The following is an 18,534-nucleotide window of genomic DNA, read 5'->3' on the forward strand; positions in this document are numbered from 1 at the left end:
CTCGGACTCCAAAGCCCGGGCTCTTTCCACTGAGCCACGCTGCTTCTCTAAAAAGAGAATTAAGACTGCGAGCCCCATGTGGAACATGGACTGGGTCCAATGTGATTAGCTTGCATCTTCTCCACCGCTTAAAACAGTGCCGGCAAAATAATGCCGAACAAACAGCATTAAAAAAAAATCCTCTTTTCCCACCCAGGTCCACAGATTTAGACGGAAACGGTTCTATTAAACGAATTTACGTCACCTAGCAATGGAAGGTGCACAGAGGGAAGGGAAATGTTTCAGGGAGGGTATCACCTGAAAGACAGAGGAAATGGGACTCAATCTCAGTGACTTTTTTGGCACAATGAACATGAACAAGGATGTGATGCTTCTGTTGGTGCTGCTGAACAGACACAAGGTGAATATTTCAGAATGACAATAGGAACACTGTGTCCGTTGCATTATTTCAAGTGGAAAAAGCAAGCTGGGAGAAAACCCATTCATTCTCTCACTCATCACTCACAGCTAAAGTGTGGTCTTTGTTACTTGTGGATGGTTGTCGGCATTCACAGATATTTTCTCTGCGTGTGCTGGAGGATCAGAAGGCCTCTTGCTACGCAGGATTTAGCAACGTGGTAACTACCAAAACACCGGGGCTTGGTGGGAGTTTGAAAGGCTGCCTGAATTTCCAACTGATGCTACCGGCACGTTGGCCCTGGGGATAATCAATCAATCAATCAATCAATCGTATTTATTGAGCGCTTACTGTGTGCAGAGCACTGTACTAAGCACTTGGGAAGTACAAGTTGGCAACACATAGAGACAGTCCCCACCCAACAGTGGGCTCACAGTCTAGAAGGGGAACTAACTGAGCGTCTAAGTGTTAAAATCAAATTTTCCCACTTGTGGGTGTTGGAAAATAGTCTTCCTACACCTCCACTTTCCCACTAGAGAATGGGGGAAAGAAACAATTACACACTCTTGGAAAATTAGGTCTTGTCTGGGAAACCCAGGGTGGCCATTTCTGAGAAGCAGGATAACCCTGGGGAAAGAACATGGGCCTGGAAAACAGAAGACTTAAATTTCAATCCTGGCAGCGTGGCTCGGTGGAAAAAGCCCGGGCTTGGGAGTTGGAGGCTATGGGTTCTAATTCCGGCTCCGCCATGTCTGCTGTGTGATTTTGGGCAAGTCACTTGACTTCTCTGAGCCTCAGTTACCTCATCTGTAAAATGGGGATGAAGACTGTGAGCCCCCCGTGGGACAACCTAATCACCTTGTATCCCCCCCCCAGCGCTTAGAACAGTGCTTTGCACATAGTAAGCGCTTAACAAATACCGTTATTATTATTATGAAAACTAGGAATGAGAGGACGGGCAAATCCATGGCTGACCAGGTTCTCCTTCCTCGATTAAAAGTAAGCAGTTCATTTCTATTCCATTCAAGACTAAGGGGGAAAAAAATCAATACTTGCCATTTGGAGGAAACCAGCAGGGAAAGAAAACCAGAGGTTCTCAAAAGTGCTTTCAAATAATGGAAATAAAAGAAAAAGATAATAACAAGAAGCACTCCAATAATCCTCCTTTGGAATCAAAAGCAAGACCTCGAAAGCGCAACCTGCTAATGTTCTGAAAAATGAAATCTATACTGTCCTCAAATCATGCTCATCTCGCTGTTATAGGACATCCACATCCTTTAAGGCACGGTCTGAAAAATTTGGATTTCATCATCAATCATCAATCATATTTATTGAGCGCTTACTGTGTGCAAAGCACTGTACTAATCATATCAGAAATGGCCGACGTAAGGTGGATTTTGAACTATAGAAACGAAATCACCCAGTCGGGCAAAGCGGCAGCAGTAACTGGACACTGATGAGATCAGACTAGCCAACAAGGAAACAAGGATTTATGAAAGGCAAAACTAGAAAACTCACAGTGAATGCTCTGGAAATTCCCTAAAATGAAGGACCGTTCACCATACCAGATGTACATGAACTAAATTACACAGCAAGCCCCACAAAATGCCTTGAAATGATAAATGGGAAGATTGTAAAAAAATGACACAGGGAGAAAAACTCAGCATGTCAGCTTTTTATGGACATTACAGCCATTACGGAAACCTTTCTGGGGAAAAAAAAATGTATCACCGTGGATAAGAAATACAAACCACCAGGAAGAAATGTAAACCAAGAGGATTGGAGGCAAGGCACAGATAGAATTAGTGAAAGACAAAACTGTGGCATACCTTAGGATCTTTGTTTATATAATTTGAAAAGTCTTAATGTCTGGTTCAACAAATGAAAAATTCAAGATGCAATTTAAATCTTGAGTGTAAATATACATCCCTGTGGTTTGCCGATGAAAGTTTTCCATGTTTACTAACAAAACTGAATATGGCATAGGAAGTGAACAGCTAATGCTTATCTTTTTTTAGGAACACGTTGCATTATATACTGACATACTTGTTTCCCAATTAGGATTTTTTAAAAAATCTGTCCTGTTTCCAACATTGAATACATTCACAAAAATCCTTCATTTGGAGATGCATCACAAAACACCATTCTCCTGAAACAATACACTACATACTCACACATTTCCCTTTCTCCCTGATCCAATGCCTGCTTACTAAATTAGACTTCAGATTCCTCGTCTGTTGGACATTTCCATCTTCTTTTGAAAATGTAAAATTTGAAAAAGCCAAACTAGCCAACCCTGAGGGTGGATGCTAAATATGATGATGTTGGTTTCTTTAAAGGAATGTCAAAGAGGAGGTCAAACCCATTTAAATGGCATTTTAAATTACCCACTGAGGGTCAGATCTGTGACAAGAGAACCAAATTGGGCATTCATTTTGATTAAGCATTCTCTCAGGGCTCAGGGCTGGAAAAGATTGAACTCTGTAGGGAAGAAACCTCTGTTCCAAGTAAGGATATCCCAGTGAAGCCACTGGAGGTTTGGAAATGGGTGAAAATCGCAGTGATTAGTGCGTATCACTAAAGGTAGCTCTGTCAATCAGTTCACTCAATAAGAAAAATAATAATAATAGTAATAATGATGGTATTTTTAAGCACTTACTATGTGCCAACCACTGTTCTAAGCACTGGGGTAATACTAATAATAATGATAGCATTTATTAAGCACTTACTACTTCCTTCTCCTCCCCACAGCACCTGTATATATGTACATATGTTTGTATGTATTACTCTATTTTATTTGTACATATTTATTCTATTTATTTTATTTTGTTAATAAGTTTGGTTTTGTTCTCTGTCTCCCCCTTCTAGACTGTGAGCCCACTGTTGGGTAGGGACTGTCTCTATGTGTTGCCAACTTGTACTTCCCAAGCGCTTAGTACAGTGCTCTGCACATAGTAAGCGCTCAATAAATACGATTGATTGATTGATTGACTGTCTCTATATGTTGCCAACTTGTACTTCCCAAGCGCTTAGTACAGTGCTCTGCACACAGTAAGCGCTCAACAAATACGATTGATTGATTGATATGTTTGTACATATTTATTACTCTATTTATTTATTTTACTTGTACATATGTATTCTATTTATTTCATTTTGTTACTACGTTTGGTTTTGTTCTCTGTCTCCCCCTTCTAGACCGTGAGCCCACTGTTGGGTAGGGACCGTCTCTATATGTTGCCCACTTGTACTTCCCAAGCGCTTAGTACAGTGCTCTGCACACAGTAAGCACTCAATAAATACGGTCGATTGATTGATATGTTTGTACATATTTATTACTCTATTTATTTACTTATTTTACTAGTACATGTCTATTCTATTTATTTCATTTTGTTAATATGTTTGGTTTTGTTCTCTGTCTCCCCCTTCCAGACTGTGAGCCCACTGTTGGGTAGGGACTGTCTCTATATGTTGCCAACTTGTACTTCCCAAGCGCTTAGTACAGTGATCTGCACACAGTAAGCACTCAATAAATATGATTGATTGATTGATTGCCAACTTGTACTTCCCAAGCGCTTACTACAGTGCTCTGCACACAGTAAGCGCTCAATAAATACAATTGAATGAATGAATGAATGAATCTAAGTGCTGGGGAGGTTACAAGGTTATCAAGTTGTCCAATGTGGGGCTCACGGTCTTCATCCCCATTTTCCAGATGAGGTAACTTAGGTCCAGGGAAGTGACTTGCCCAGAGTCACACAGCTGACAAGCCAGGATTAGAACCCACAACCTCTGACTCCAAAGCCTGGGCTCTGTCCACTGAGCTGCCCTGCTTCTCATGGCGAGAATCCCAAGATGGTGGGGCCTATGCCCAACCACAATGCTGGTTCAGTCCATCCTCGGTGAGGGGTAGAGGGGCTTAGGAGAGTTAAGGGCCAGGACCACAAATGTTTGATGTGTTGTCTACACAATTTTCAAGTCCCAGCAACATCTTAAAATGGAACTCCTCTTCTGCTCCTCCTTCCCTCCCCAACCCCCCGCCTCCCACCCTCTGCTCTACCCCCCTCTCCGCCCCATAGCCAACTTGTTGCCAACTTGTACTTCCCAAGCACTTAGTACAGTGCTCTGCACACAGTAAGCGCTCAATAAATATGATTGAATGAATGAATGAATAGCCCTTGTGTATATATGTACATATTTATCATTCAATTTCTTTTATTAATGATATGTATATATCTATAATTCTATTTGTTTATAGCGATGCTATTGATGCCTGTTTATTTGCTTTGTTTTCTTTTAATAATAATGATGGCATTTGTTAAGCTCTTACTATGTGCAGAGCACTGTTCTAAGTGCCGGGGAGCATACAAGGTGACTGAACAGTGCTTTGCATGTAGGAAGCGCTTAATAAATGCCATTATTATTATTATTATTATTATCAGGTTGTCCCACGTGGGGCTCACAGTCTTCATCCCCATTTTCCAGATCAATCAATCAATCAATCGTATTTATTGAGTGCTTACTGTGTGCAGAGCACTGTACTAAGCGCTTGGGAAGTACAAGTTGGCAACATATAGAGACCCAACAGTGGGCTCACAGTCTAGAAGGGGGAGACAGACAACAAAACCAAACAAGTAGACAGGTGTCAATACCATCAGAATAAATAGAATTATAGCTATATACATATCATTAATCAAATTAATAGAGTAATAAATATATACAAACATACAAATATTCACAAGTGCTGTGGGGAGGGGAAAGTCACTTCACTTCTTGGACTTCATCTTCCAGATGAGGTAACTGAGGCACAGAGAACTGAAGTGACCTGTCCAAGGCCACACAGGTGACAATTGGGACTTCTAGACTGTGAGCCCACTGTTGGGTAGGGACCGTCTCTATATGTTGCCAACTTGGACTTCCCAAGTGCTTAGTACAGTGCTCTGCACACAGTAAGCGCTCAATAAATACAACTGAATGAATGAATGACAACTGATTACCTTGTATCTACCCCAGCACTTAGAACAGTGCTTTGCACATAGTAAGCGCTTAACAAATACCAACATTATTATTATTATTATTATTATTATTATTATTATTAACTGGCGAAGCCAGGATTTGAACCCATGACCTCCGACTCCCAAGCCCGGGCTCTTTCCACTGAGCCACGCTTCTGTTGTCTGTCTCCCCCCTTCTAGACTGTGAGCCCGTTGCTGGGTAGGGATGGTCTCTGTTGCTGAACTGTACTTTCCAAGCGGTTAGTACAGTGCTCTGCACACAGTAAGCGCTCAATAAATACGACTGAATGAACGAATGAGCCGCGGCTCTGCCCAAGAGTCAGCAATGGAGAGTTCCACAACACTGGATGGCGAGGGGATAAAGACGGAAGGAGGGAATGAGAGGGCATGAAAGACACGAGGAGTCATGACCCGGCCTGTTACAGTGCTCTGCACACAGTAAGCGCTCAATAAATATGATTGATTAATTATAAAGCAGTCTATTTATCTTCTCTTAGGTCATCCTTTTTCTCCGTCTAATCATTCTTCCCTTTTATTCCCTCGTCATCCCTTTTTTGCGGCTGATCCTGTCTGATCCTTTTGTTTCTTTTCCCAGAGGAGTTCCAAGTGAAAGCTTTGAAGTAACCTTTCCACCCAACTACGGACTGCTTTAGGGATGGATACTAACACCCGGCCAGTTTGGAGATTGACGCTGGTTTACACGCATACCAAAATGTGGGCCGAAAGAATTTGGGGCCTCAAAGAACATGGATGTTTCTTTTTATAGCCAAACCTTAAAGGGCTGAATTAAAGGGCAGACCACCAGATCCACCTTTCTCTCGCCGGTGCCCACAGATGCAGTGTTTGCTCTGCGAGTTAGGATTTTTCTATATTTAGAAAAACGGTAACGGCCTTTTGGAGAGTCATGGAAGCTATCTTTTGTAGTATTCTCAGGGAATCCAAAGGAACACTTTGGATCCCTGAATCCCCTTCTAGACTGTGAGCCTACTGTTGGGTAGGGACCGTCTCTATACGTTGCCAACTTGTACTTCCCAAGCGCTCAGTACAGTGCTCTGCACACAGTAAGCGCTCAATAGATATGATTGATTGATTGATTGATTGATTGAACAACAATACTGTAAGCAAATTTGGGATCACAAGTAAATTCTCCCGCGTCTCCTGCTTTTACACTTCGGACAGACTACAGATTCTAAATGTTTCCTTATCAAATGTTTTCATCTAATATTACCTGGAAGGATCTCCCTCAGTATCCTGATCATCTGAATTCCCATCCTTTCTAAATCTGCAGAGTTGGGAAACGAAAACGTTTATGTATTTGTTACACATAAAGGACAACAATGGTCTTCTGTTTAAAATGTCACTTCTTGATATGAACTGAATATTTGGAACGTTCCTTCCTCTGGTCCGACTTTTCATTAATATCATCATTAACTTCAACATCATCAATCCCGACTCTGCCAATTGTCAGCTGTGTGACATTGGGCAAGTCACTTCACTTCTCTGGGTCTCAGTTACCTCATCTGGAAAATGGGGATGAAGACTGTGAGCCCCCCGTGGGACAACCTGATCACCCTGTAACCTCCCCAGTGCTTAGAACAGTGTTTTGCATATAGTAAGCACTTAATAAATGCCATTATTATTATTATTATTAACTTCACCCCTCTAGACGGTAAGCTCATTGTGGGCAGGGGATGTGTCTTATATTGTTAAATTGTACTCTCCCAAGCACTTAGTACAGTGCTCTACACACAGTAAGCGCTCAATAAATCCGATTCATTCATTCACTCATTCAATCGTATTTATTGAGCGCTTACTGCGTGCAGAGCACTGTATTAAGCGCTTGGGAAGTACAAGTTGGCAACAGGTTGACTGACTGACGACTGAAACGTCACTTAGTACAGCACGCAGCACTTAGTACAGTACCTGGCCTTAGTAAGCGCTTGACAAATACTATAATCATTATCATTATCCAACCTTAGATTCATTGACACTGTCATCTCCTGGTTCATCAGGAGAGGTAATAATTTCTAGCCCCTCTAACTAGGTCCATCTCAAAGAATGTGAAACTCATGGAAAAGGGGTCTTGGGGTGGCTCAGGACTTCATATTTATGGCATTTAAGAGAAGGGTGAGATGAGAAGGTGTTGGGGTGTGGTGGAGGAACAGTGATCCATGAGTCATAGGGAGAATGGAGGGGGAAATTGCAAAGGAGCAGAGGGAAAGGGTGAATGAGAAAGAAGGACATAAAAGGAGAGAGAAGGAAAGGGTAAAGGAGAGAAGTGAAATTTTGCTTTACATCGTCTTTAATGTAGGTTTTGGGGAACCATTTTGCTCTCAGTGTGAAAAAGGAAGCAAGTAAAATAGTAATAGTGACAACACCAGATTGGGAGTTTGTAAGACTTAATAATAATAATAATGATGGCATTTGTGAAGCGCTTACTATGTGCAAAGCACTGTTCTATGCGCTAAGCAAGGTGATCGGGTTGTCCCAAGTGGGGCTCACAGTCTTAATCCCCATTTTACAGATGAGGTAACAGCCTCAGAGAAGTCAAGTGACTTGCCCAGTGTCACACAGACGACATGTGGCGGAGCTGGGACTCGAACCCATGACCTCCGACTCCCAAGCCCGGGCTCTTTCCACTGAGCCACGCTGCATCAGAATCTGCTCCCGCCCGGAAAATGTGAAGAGACACCAGAAGCGAGAGGCCTTCTCAACCTCTGGAAAGTTGGGAAAGCCTTGGCTGTGAACACGGCTGTGACTTATGAAATGTTCTGCTCAGCTGTGGGGAATCTGAAACTCTGCTCTTCTAGTCACAGTACTGTCTCACTCCTATTATTTCTCATTATTCTCGGCTTTTATGTTGCTTCTCTGGGGTGTTTTTGTTTCGTCTTCCTGTCACTAACCCACTTCTCCCCACTTAACTCTCCCCTTTCTTCTTAAATTATACGTCCCTTGGGGGACAGGAGCTATGTCTCTAAACTGTGAGCTCACTGTGGGCGGGGAAAACGTCTGTTTGTTGTCGTATTTTACTCTCCCAAGCGCTTAGTACAGTGCTTTGCACACAGTAAGGAGTCCGTAAATACGATTGAATGAATGAATATTTAATTCTCACCCAGGCATATTTTCCCAAGAGCTTAGAATAGTACGTTGCATCCCGTCAGCGCTCAATAAGTGATGCCTTGTCTTACGCCGTCGAGTCGTCTTCGACCCATAGCGACGACATGGACACCGCTCTCCCAGAATGGCCCACCTCCACCTGCAATCGTCTCGGCATTTTTTCTCGGTAAAAATACGCAAGCGGTTTACCACTGCTTCCTTCCGCACAGTAAACTTGCATCTTGGCCCTCGATTCTCTCCTACATTGCTGCTGCCCAGCGTTGGCAAGTTTGACTTGTAGCAGATTGCCTTCCACTCGCTAGCCCAAGCTAGGAATGGAATGGATAGATCTCTGCCTGACTCTTCCTCCCAAGACTGGTAAAGTTCAGGGAACTCTCCAGGTGTGACCCTGAGACGGTAGTTGCTATTAAAGTCAAAAAAAGTCAATATCGCAGCCTCACTGTGCACACAAAAAGGCGAAAACCATCGATAGAAGGGGCAGGGATGGCTGATATAATTGAGACTGGAGAGGGCGTGGATGGTGCGTTGCTGAGTTTCTTATCCGACCCTCTACTCCTGCCCCCAATATGCTTCGAAGAGGCCAACCTTCATTTTTCTCAACCCCAAACAAAAGAGTATTCTATATTGCCCCTGGACTTCTGAGTATAAAACAGCTGGTCTACAGCTAATCCTAGCTAACGCTATTATAAGGTATGGACAACATATTTAAGAAGTCATTTAAATCACACAGAGGCGGGGCCCGGCTAGTATAATCTTCGATTTCACCTACAATTCTACAATTGGCCTTTTATCACTGTATCCTGTTATCTTTTGAGTATTCCCAATTACTTCAGTTATCTACATTTTTGTCCATTAATACTTAACATGAAGAGTCCACGCATCACAAGCCATGAGAATAAAAATGTTCCAGGAACACGTCTTCGTGACCACAGTTTTGATAATTAAATTCTTAAGATATGGAGCCATCGAAAATGCAGATACTCGCCACGTAGGTTCACATGGATATGTGGAGCAGAAATACAAGTTAATTTTATTGCAGTCTTAAGATCAGCTGGATGGTCCTGTGGGTAACCATGGATACAGGCCATTATTTCCACTGTGTTTCAGACCTCTGAGTGGGCCTGGCATTAAACCGTGATGACACATTATTTTAACGCAGGGAGTGAACCTAAAAAAAAAATCCAGCTTCATTGCAATTACCCAGTGGATTTTCATTTTTCGGAACAGGAATAGTTACAGCATATGCTGGGAGTTAGCTGTGGCTGCTTTTGAGTAATGGGAAAGGGGATGAGAGAAAAAATAATTTCTCACGCTAGCGTGTCCATTCAGTTAAAAGCCCGTAAAAATACATCAGTGCTATTTTATGTGCTTTTGTCCAGCACCAAAACTGTAAATAGAAAATTTCATTTTAAATACTGCTTTGCACATAGTAAGTGCTTAATAAATGCCATTAAAAAGATACAAAGAAACAGATGAACAGATGAAATGCTGTTCACTGACTTTCATTAATGTGAGACAGTGATTTTCGAGTTGTGAAGTGGTTTTGTGTGGCGATACCCTTAGCCTTAAAATATTAGGATTTCATGATGGAAAACCAAATTTTAGCAGGTATGGGAGAATATATTACCTTTGTTCATTCGATCACATAATGGGATATATTTTTAAGTAGGAAGTTATATCTTTCGAAACTAGATTTTAAGAGCCCATGTTTGATTTACATTTGATATGGTAAAAGCACTGTGGCCCATGAGGTGGAGAGCTACATGAGTACGGTAAATGACTATGTGTGAAAGTATAAAAGGGAAAGAGATATTTTCTCATCACGATTTTCACTCAAGTTCTTTAGGGCTTCCAGAAAATGGCTCAGATCACTTTTGGAAACACTCTGGGATTAGTCATAAAATGCCACTGGCCCAACTTTACTGAGTCTACAGTCGCACATCACTAGCTGAAACACATCATAGCTGTGAATCCACCTAAAAGAGACTCGTCTCCCATTGCCTGGTCGGGATTGAGACACAAACAATTTTCAAAAGTATTTCTAGCTTCCAAATCTCGCACCCGTCCTCCTCTCTCCTGGGACCATCCGTTTGTTTTCCTCTCTCCTGCCAGCGTTTCTTCCATCTTTGGTAGCACCCTTTTACTGAATTCTAGCCACACTGCTTGTACGGGTCTAGCTGGGTGACTACCACTGTGAAATATGACTTACCCTGCTGACATCGCCTGTATTTCTTACAACCTCGCCTTTCATGATTCATATTCCCAACCGGCCTTGACATAGGACTTGAGCATTCCGGGTAAATAAATCCCTCTCCATCTCCTCTCTGTTCCCCCAGGATCATATCAGTTCCTTTCCCTGCCCTCTCCCTCTGAACCCAATCTGCCCCCGAACTCTCTCTTCCCCCCGAACTCTCTCTTCCTCCCTCACATCAGAATAATATGTTGCCAACTTGTACTTCCCAAGCACTTAGTACAGTGCTCTGCACACAGTAAGCGCTCAATAAATACAACTGAGTGAATGAATGAATAATAATACTTCTAATAATAATATTTGCCAAGTGCTAAATAGGTACCAAGCACTATACTAAGCACTGGGATAGATACAAGATAATCAGGCCGGACACAGCCTCTGTCCCATGAGAGGCTTACTGTCTAAGTGGGAGGGAGAACAGATATTCAATCCCCATTTTGCAGATGAAGAAAGTGAGGCACAGAGAAGTTAAGTGATTTGCCCAAGGTTAGACAGTTGCAAGTGGCACAGAACCCAGATCCTCTGACTCTCAGGACTGGGCTCTTTCCACAAGGCCAAATTGCTGCTGGTTGACTCGTCTTCCCCTTCTACGTCCTTATCAGCGGGTATCTCTCACGGCGCGCTTCTTGGTCTCTTAGTTTTCTTGCTCTACGATCCCTCAGGGAGCCGAGCCACGATCTCACATTCCCATCTACATTTATGCTCCATGAAAGCCTCCCAAATCTACTGCATTAGCCCAAATTTCTCACCTGCTCCACAGCCTGGCATTTCTTCTTGCCTCCAAGACATTGTCATTCGGGAGTCTCACGGGCACTTTAAACTCATCAAGGCCACAGCAAGTCTTCCTCCCACCCATCTCCGCATCACACAAAAAGTCCTTACCACTAGCTTTAAAACACTCAAATAGCTTTCCCTCTCCTAATATTCCTACTCCTAATATTAATATTCCTCAGTTTTACTCCCAGCACTCATGGGTGTCTCTCTGGGGCCGACCTTCCATTCTTATCCTCTACATTTGACCTTCATTCTTGCTTTTTTGCTTAATGGAATTTAAGTGCTTACTTAGTCCTCCTAGGCTAAGCTTCCTCCTAACGTTTATAATTTTACTTGACAATACCACCCTCCTCCTACCCTACAAACTCAAAACCATGAGGTCACAGAGAAGCAGCGTGGCTTAGTTGAAAGAGCATTGACTTGGGAGTCAGAGGTCGTGGGTTCTAATTCCGACTCCTCTATTTTTCTGCTGTGTGACCTTGGGCAAGTCACTTAACTTCTCTGTGCCTCAGTTCCCTCATGCATAAAATGGGGATTAAGACTGTGAGCCCCCCGTGGGACAACCTGATCTCCTTGTAACCTCCCCAGTGCTTAGAACAGTGCTTTGCACATAGTAATCGCTTAATAAATGCCATTATTATTATTATTATTATTATTCTCTGGGCCTCAGTTCCCTCATCCATAAAATGGGGATTAAGACTGTGAGCCCCACGTGGTTACCCTGTATCTACCCCAGTGCTTACAATAGTGCTTGGCACATAGAAAATGCTTAACAGAAACCATCATTACTTATTATCATTACTACTATTTGTCTTTTAACTCTCACCTTCAGTCTGTGCTAAATCCTGCCACTATTTCCTCTCCAATGTTTCGGGATTTCCTCCTTCCTTAGCAACAACACAGCCATCATCTTAGTTCCATATCCCACCATGACAACTGTATCAGCTTCGTCACTGACCTCCCTGTCTTTCCCCTCTCCAGTCCATACTTGACTCCACTGCCCAGATTGTTTTTCTTAAAAAATATATATATTAAGTCCATGTCCCTCCACTCCTCCAATGGTTGCCCACCCACCACCGTGTCATACAGAAACTCCTTACCATTAGCTTTAAAGCATTCAATTAGCTTTCCCTCTCCTAATATTCCTATTCCTAATATTAATATTCCTCAATTTAAAAAAAAAGGTTATGCTCTTTATTCCCAGCACTCTGGGGCCAACCTTCCATTCTTATCCTCTACATTTGACCTTCATTCTTGCTCTTTTGCTTAATGGAATTTAAGTGCTCACTATGTGCTTGGAACTGTACTAACCCTGATAATCTTAGAGAAGCAGCTTGGCTCAGTGGAAAGAGCCCGGGGTTTGGAGTCAATGGTCATGAGTTCAAATCCCCGACTCCACCAATTGTCAGCTGTGTGACTTTGGGTAAGTCACTTCACTTCTCTGTGCCTGAGTTCCCTCATCTGTAAAATGGGGAGCCCCACCTGATCACCTTGTATCCCCCCAGAGCTTAGAACAGTGCTTTGCACATAGTAAGCACTTAACAAATACCATCATTATTATTATCATACTCCTATCTGATTAGGTAGGATTGTTATCCCCATTCCAAATAAGGCTCACAGTCTTCATACCCATTTTAGAGTTTAGGTAGCCGAGGCACAGAGAAGATAAGGGACTCGTCCAAGGTCTCACAGTAGACAGGTGGCAGAGCCGGGATTAGAACCCAGATTCTCCCAGGCCCATGATCTTTCCATTAGGCTGGACGACTATCTACGGTTTTCTTCATGATAGCTCTAGGTCTCTGTCCTTTCTTCTTCTCTCATCCTACACTGAGAGTGATTCCCCCATAAAATCTCTATCATGTTCCTCATTTCCTCCTCCTTCTCTCCTTTCAGCCACTCAGATCCTCATCCTCATCTCCTTCTGGTCCTCAAGACAAATCCCGCCACAGACCCTCCCAGCCCTCTTCCCTGCAACGTCCTCATAATTCACTCCGGGCAATGGTCACAGGCACAGGTTCATTCTCATCTGTAAAATGGGGATTAAGACCGTGAGCCCCATGTGGGACAACCTCATCACCTTGTATCCTCCCCAGTGCTTAGAACAGTGCTTTGCACATAGTAAGCGCTTAACAAATGCCATCATTATTATTATTATCATCCTTCACAGGATCTAACGCTTCAAGGTAACAGATTTTTTTAGAAAGAGAAAAGGAAAGGGACCGAGTCTGTGGCTCCAATACCTGCTGCATGCCTTGCACGGTCTGCTTCAGAAACTGCAGCTGCTGGTCCTTGGTGAGGTTTTCTTCGACCCGAAAGAGATGATCTTTCTCCTGTTTCAACAGCTCAACTTCATTCCTGTAGGCATCCAGTTGCCACCGGAGGCTGTGATTCTCTTCTTTAAGGGCGTAGGCCTGTGCAACCAAAGCTAAGAGAACAAACAAATTTCCATAAAAGAGGGCACGGAAAAAGTATTTCTTTTCCCACCTCCACGGGCCTGCCAGATGAAGCTGACTGCACTGATCTTGCTGGACTTCTCTAGGTTTGGACGCTAGTCCAAATTATAAAGTCGCTGCCCTCTAGGACTGTTTTTCCTGTTACGCTTTGTAGCCCACTCCCCACCCTAGAATTCCCGGCATAGTATTATGCTCATGAGCAGTGTGACTCAGTGGTCATCAATCAAACAATCAATCAATCGTATTTATTGAGTGCTTACTGTCTGCAGAGCACTGTACTAAGCGCTTGGGAAGTACAAGTCGGCAACACATAGAGACAGTCCCTACCCAACAGCGGGCTCACAGTCTAGAAGGGGGAGACAGAGAACAAAACCAAACATACTAACAAAATAAAATAAATAGAATAGATATGTACAAGTAAGATAAATAAATGGGCTCAAATCCCAGCTCCGCCACTTGTCAGCTGTGTGACTTTGGGTAAGCCACTTCACTTCTCTGGGCCTCAGTTCCCTCATCTGGAAAATGGGGATGAAGACTGTGAGCCCTGCATGGGACAACCTGATCATCTGGTATCCTCCCCAGCATTTAGAACAGTGCTTTGCACATAGTAAGTGCTTAATAAATGCCATCATTATTATTATTATTTTCATCTATAAAATGGGGACGAAGACTGTGAGCCCCCTGTGGGACAACCTGATCATCTCGTAACCTCCCCAGCGCTTAGAACAGTGCTTTGCACATAGTAAGTGCTTAATAAATGCCATTATTATTATTATTATTATTGTTTATTGATGACAATTGAAGTTAGCATCTGGCTTTCACTTCCATAAGACTTATTTGGATTCTTGCCCTCTTGCTTAGAGTCTACATTCAAGGGTTATCTCCCAAATTAACAGGAAACCCACAGCTACTCTTTGGCACGATACACAGGTTCATAGCAAACCCTTACTGCACCTTGGCTGGTAGATAGGATGGAATCCAAATCTGAGTCTTTCATACATTACCAGGACAGTTTCCTACTTACAACTCCTTCATTAGCAGATTTTTCAAACAGCTTCAGGGTAGGGCGATTAACTCAAATATTCCCGACACCTGACGTCATTTAAGCATGGGAAAACACGGCTTCACTAATTTCCCCACTTTATAGAACTCTGTTTGTGAACTCGATCAAAGTTTCCCAGGCAACTGGCAAAGAGGCCAAGTGGGGAAGGGGAAAGGAGAAGGGAAATTCAAGGAGTCAGGAGAGGAACTTTTAGCCTCTGGGTTACAGCCGGCGGTTTAATCACCTGCCTCTCCTAAGAGTCTACTTGGCTGAACTTAAATGATACCTGTATATATACCTGTATATATGTACATATGTTTGTACGTATTTATTACTCTATTTATTTATTTTATTTGTACATCATCATCAATCGTATTTATTGAGCACTTACTATGTGCAGAGCACTGTACTAAGCGCTTGGGAAGTACAAACTGGCAACATCTAGAGACGGTCCCTACCCGACAGTGGGCTCACAGTCTAAAAGGGGGAGACAGAGAACAAAACCAAACATACTAATGAAATAAAATAAATAGAATAGACAGGTACAAGTAAAATAAATAAATAAATGTAATAAATATGTACAAACATATATACATATATACAGGTGCTGTGGGGAAGGGAAGGAGGTAAGATGGAATCATAGGAGAACAAAACCAAACATACTAACGAAATAAAATAAATAGAATAGATATGTACAACTAAAATAAATAAATAAATAGAGTAATAAATCTGTACAAACATATATACATATATACAGGTGCTGTGGGGAAGGGAAGGAGGTAAAATGGGGGGATGGAGATGGGGGCGAGGGGGAGAGGAAGGAAGTATACAGGTGAGGTCACTGAGGCCCAGAGAAGGGAAGCGACTTGCCCAAGGTCACACAGCAGACCAGGGGTGGAGCGGGGATTAGAACCCGTGACCCTCCTGCTCCCAGGCCCATCCTCTATCCGCTTTGCCATGCTGCTCCTCACTATCACTATCATATTTATTCTATTTATTTTATTTTGTTAATATGTTTTGTTTTATTCTCCGTCTCCCCCTTCTAGACTGTGAGCACCGCTGTTGGGTAGGGACCATCTCTATATGTTGCCAACTTGAACTTCCCAAGCGCTTAGTACAGTGCTCTTCACACAGTAAGCGCTCAATAAATATGATTGAATGAATGAATGAATGACGCTCAGCTTTCTCCTAACTCTCTTCCGCCTGGAAGCTCACATTGTGTTGGTTAAATATGCCTTTAATCAAGAAGCCGGCAGATAAAACTCAGGGCCCAAACTCGGGCCAAAAATCTTGGGCTCTACCTGGGAATACAACACAGTACCCAGGTCTCACCATATGCTCTTCCTCGGTTTCTTCACTGACTGTACAAAAATGGTTAGGAGGCATCTTTTGACAGCAGGATGATGTAATAGGACAAAACTCTAGAAAATGTAAATGCCGAAAAAAAAAAACCTGTTGGCACTACAAGCACATTACTACATTAGTAGCATTGAAAGACATTTAAGTCATTTTCTTAGGAAGCTTTATTTGGCCCTTCTGCAGTTTAGAATGGCATTTTTATTATCATAACTGATAGCAGGTGTTTGTGAAGAAATCGATTAGTATGCAGGGATGGAAATTACATTTACCAAATGAACTGCACTGTCTGCAATATAAGCTGAAATCTGTGTAGCGAAATGGAGGCAGCCATAAAGCATGTGGAAGCAACATTATTTAAGTAAATGAATTTGGGCATAAATGCGTATAGGGGAGTGTGCCATCCGTTATTTCCTGGGCCTTCTCCCTAATCCGAGGGACGGCCTGGTGGATGGTTCTTATTCTGCCTGAGCCAAACCCCTTGGGCCTGAAAAGTAAAAATCAATGTTGTCTGCGTTCCTGGAAGAGGAATGTGATAGAGAAGCAGCGTGGCTCAGTGGAAAGAGCCCGGGCTTGGGAGTCAGAGGTCATGGGTTCTAATCCCGGCTCCCCCACACGTCTGTTGTGTGACCTAGGGCAAGTCACTTCACTTCCCTGAGCCTCAGCTACCTCATCTGTAAAATGGGGATGAAGACTGTAAGCCCCATGTGGGACAACGTGATCACCTTGTATCCCTCCCCAGCGTTTAGAACAGTGATTTGCACATAGTAAGCGCTTAACAAATGCCATTACTATTATTATTATTATTATTATTATTATTCCTAATCCAAGGAACGGCCTGGTGGATGGTTCTTATTCTGCCTGAGCCAAACCCCTTGGGCCTGAAAAGTAAAAATCAATGTTGTCTGCGTTCCTGGAAGAGGAATGTGATAGAGAAGCAGCGTGGCTCAGTGGAAAGAGCCCGGGCTTGGGAGTCAGAGGTCATGGGTTCTAATCCCGGCTCCCCCACACGTCTGTTGTGTGACCTAGGGCAAGTCACTTCACTTCCCTGAGCCTCAGCTACCTCATCTGTAAAATGGGGATGAAGACTGTAAGCCCCACGTGGGACAACGTGATCACCTTGTATCCCTCCCCAGCGTTTAGAACAGTGATTTGCACATAGTAAGCGCTTAACAAATGCCATTACTATTATTATTATTATTATTATTATTATTCCTAATCCAAGGAACGGCCTGGTGGATGGTTCTTATTCTGCCTGAGCCAAACCCCTTGGGCCTGAAAAGTAAAAATCAATGTTGTCTGCGTTCCTGGAAGAGGAGTGTGATAGAAAAGCAGCGTGGCTCAGTGGAAAGAGCCCGGGCTTGGGAGTCAGAGGTCATGGGTTCTAATCCCGGCTCCCCCACACGTCTGTTGTGTGACCTAGGGCAAGTCACTTCACTTCCCTGAGCCTCAGCTACCTCATTTGTAAAATGGGGATGAAGACTGTGAGCCCACGCGGGACAACGTGATCACCTTGTATCCCCCCCGAGCACTTAGAACAGTGATTTACACATAGTAAGCGCTTAACAAATGCCATTATTATTATTATTTTATTATTATTCTCCCTAATCCAAGAACGGCCTGGTGGATGGTTCTTATTCTGCCTGAGCCAAACCCCTTGGGCCTGAAAAGTAAGAATCAATGTTTTTTGCATTCCTAGAAGAGGAACGTGATATCACTCCAAAAAACTACTGTAATCTAAATATACATATATATGTATCTATACATACGTATACACATATATATTTATGTATAGATACATATACATGTATATATGTATATGTGTGTGTGTATATACATATATATATACATATAAATACATATATGTGTGTGTGCATATATATATATATATATATATATATATATATATATATATATATATATATATCTCAACACCATAGCCAATTATAGAAGCACATTTTCATAACTGGGTTAGGTAACATTTACATTCCTGAGGAGGTGATCTCAAGCTAGACAGTGAGCCCGTTGTTGGGTAGGGACTGTCTCTATATGTTGCCAGCTTGTACTTCCCCAGCGCTTAGTACAGTGCTCTGCACACAGTAAGCGCTCAATAAATACAATTGAATGAATGA

The 18,534-nt window shown here is 42.7% G+C and overlaps 1 protein-coding gene across 5 annotated transcripts in view; it reads right to left on the reverse strand.

Moving 5' to 3' along the window:
* The window catches only part of ENOX1 (ecto-NOX disulfide-thiol exchanger 1), a 488,154-nt gene that overhangs the window by 67,126 nt on the left and 402,494 nt on the right, over nucleotides 1–18,534 (reverse strand). For all 5 annotated transcript variants that reach the window (XM_038762016.1, XM_038762019.1, XM_038762018.1 and 2 more), the window contains one exon: nucleotides 13,792–13,976. In XM_038762016.1, the coding sequence (XP_038617944.1) occupies nucleotides 13,792–13,976 (185 nt within the window). The remainder of the gene's footprint in view (nucleotides 1–13,791; nucleotides 13,977–18,534) is intronic.

The sequence above is a fragment of the Tachyglossus aculeatus genome, chromosome 20, assembly GCF_015852505.1.
Source record: "Tachyglossus aculeatus isolate mTacAcu1 chromosome 20, mTacAcu1.pri, whole genome shotgun sequence".
NCBI classification, from domain to species: Eukaryota; Metazoa; Chordata; class Mammalia; order Monotremata; family Tachyglossidae; genus Tachyglossus; species Tachyglossus aculeatus.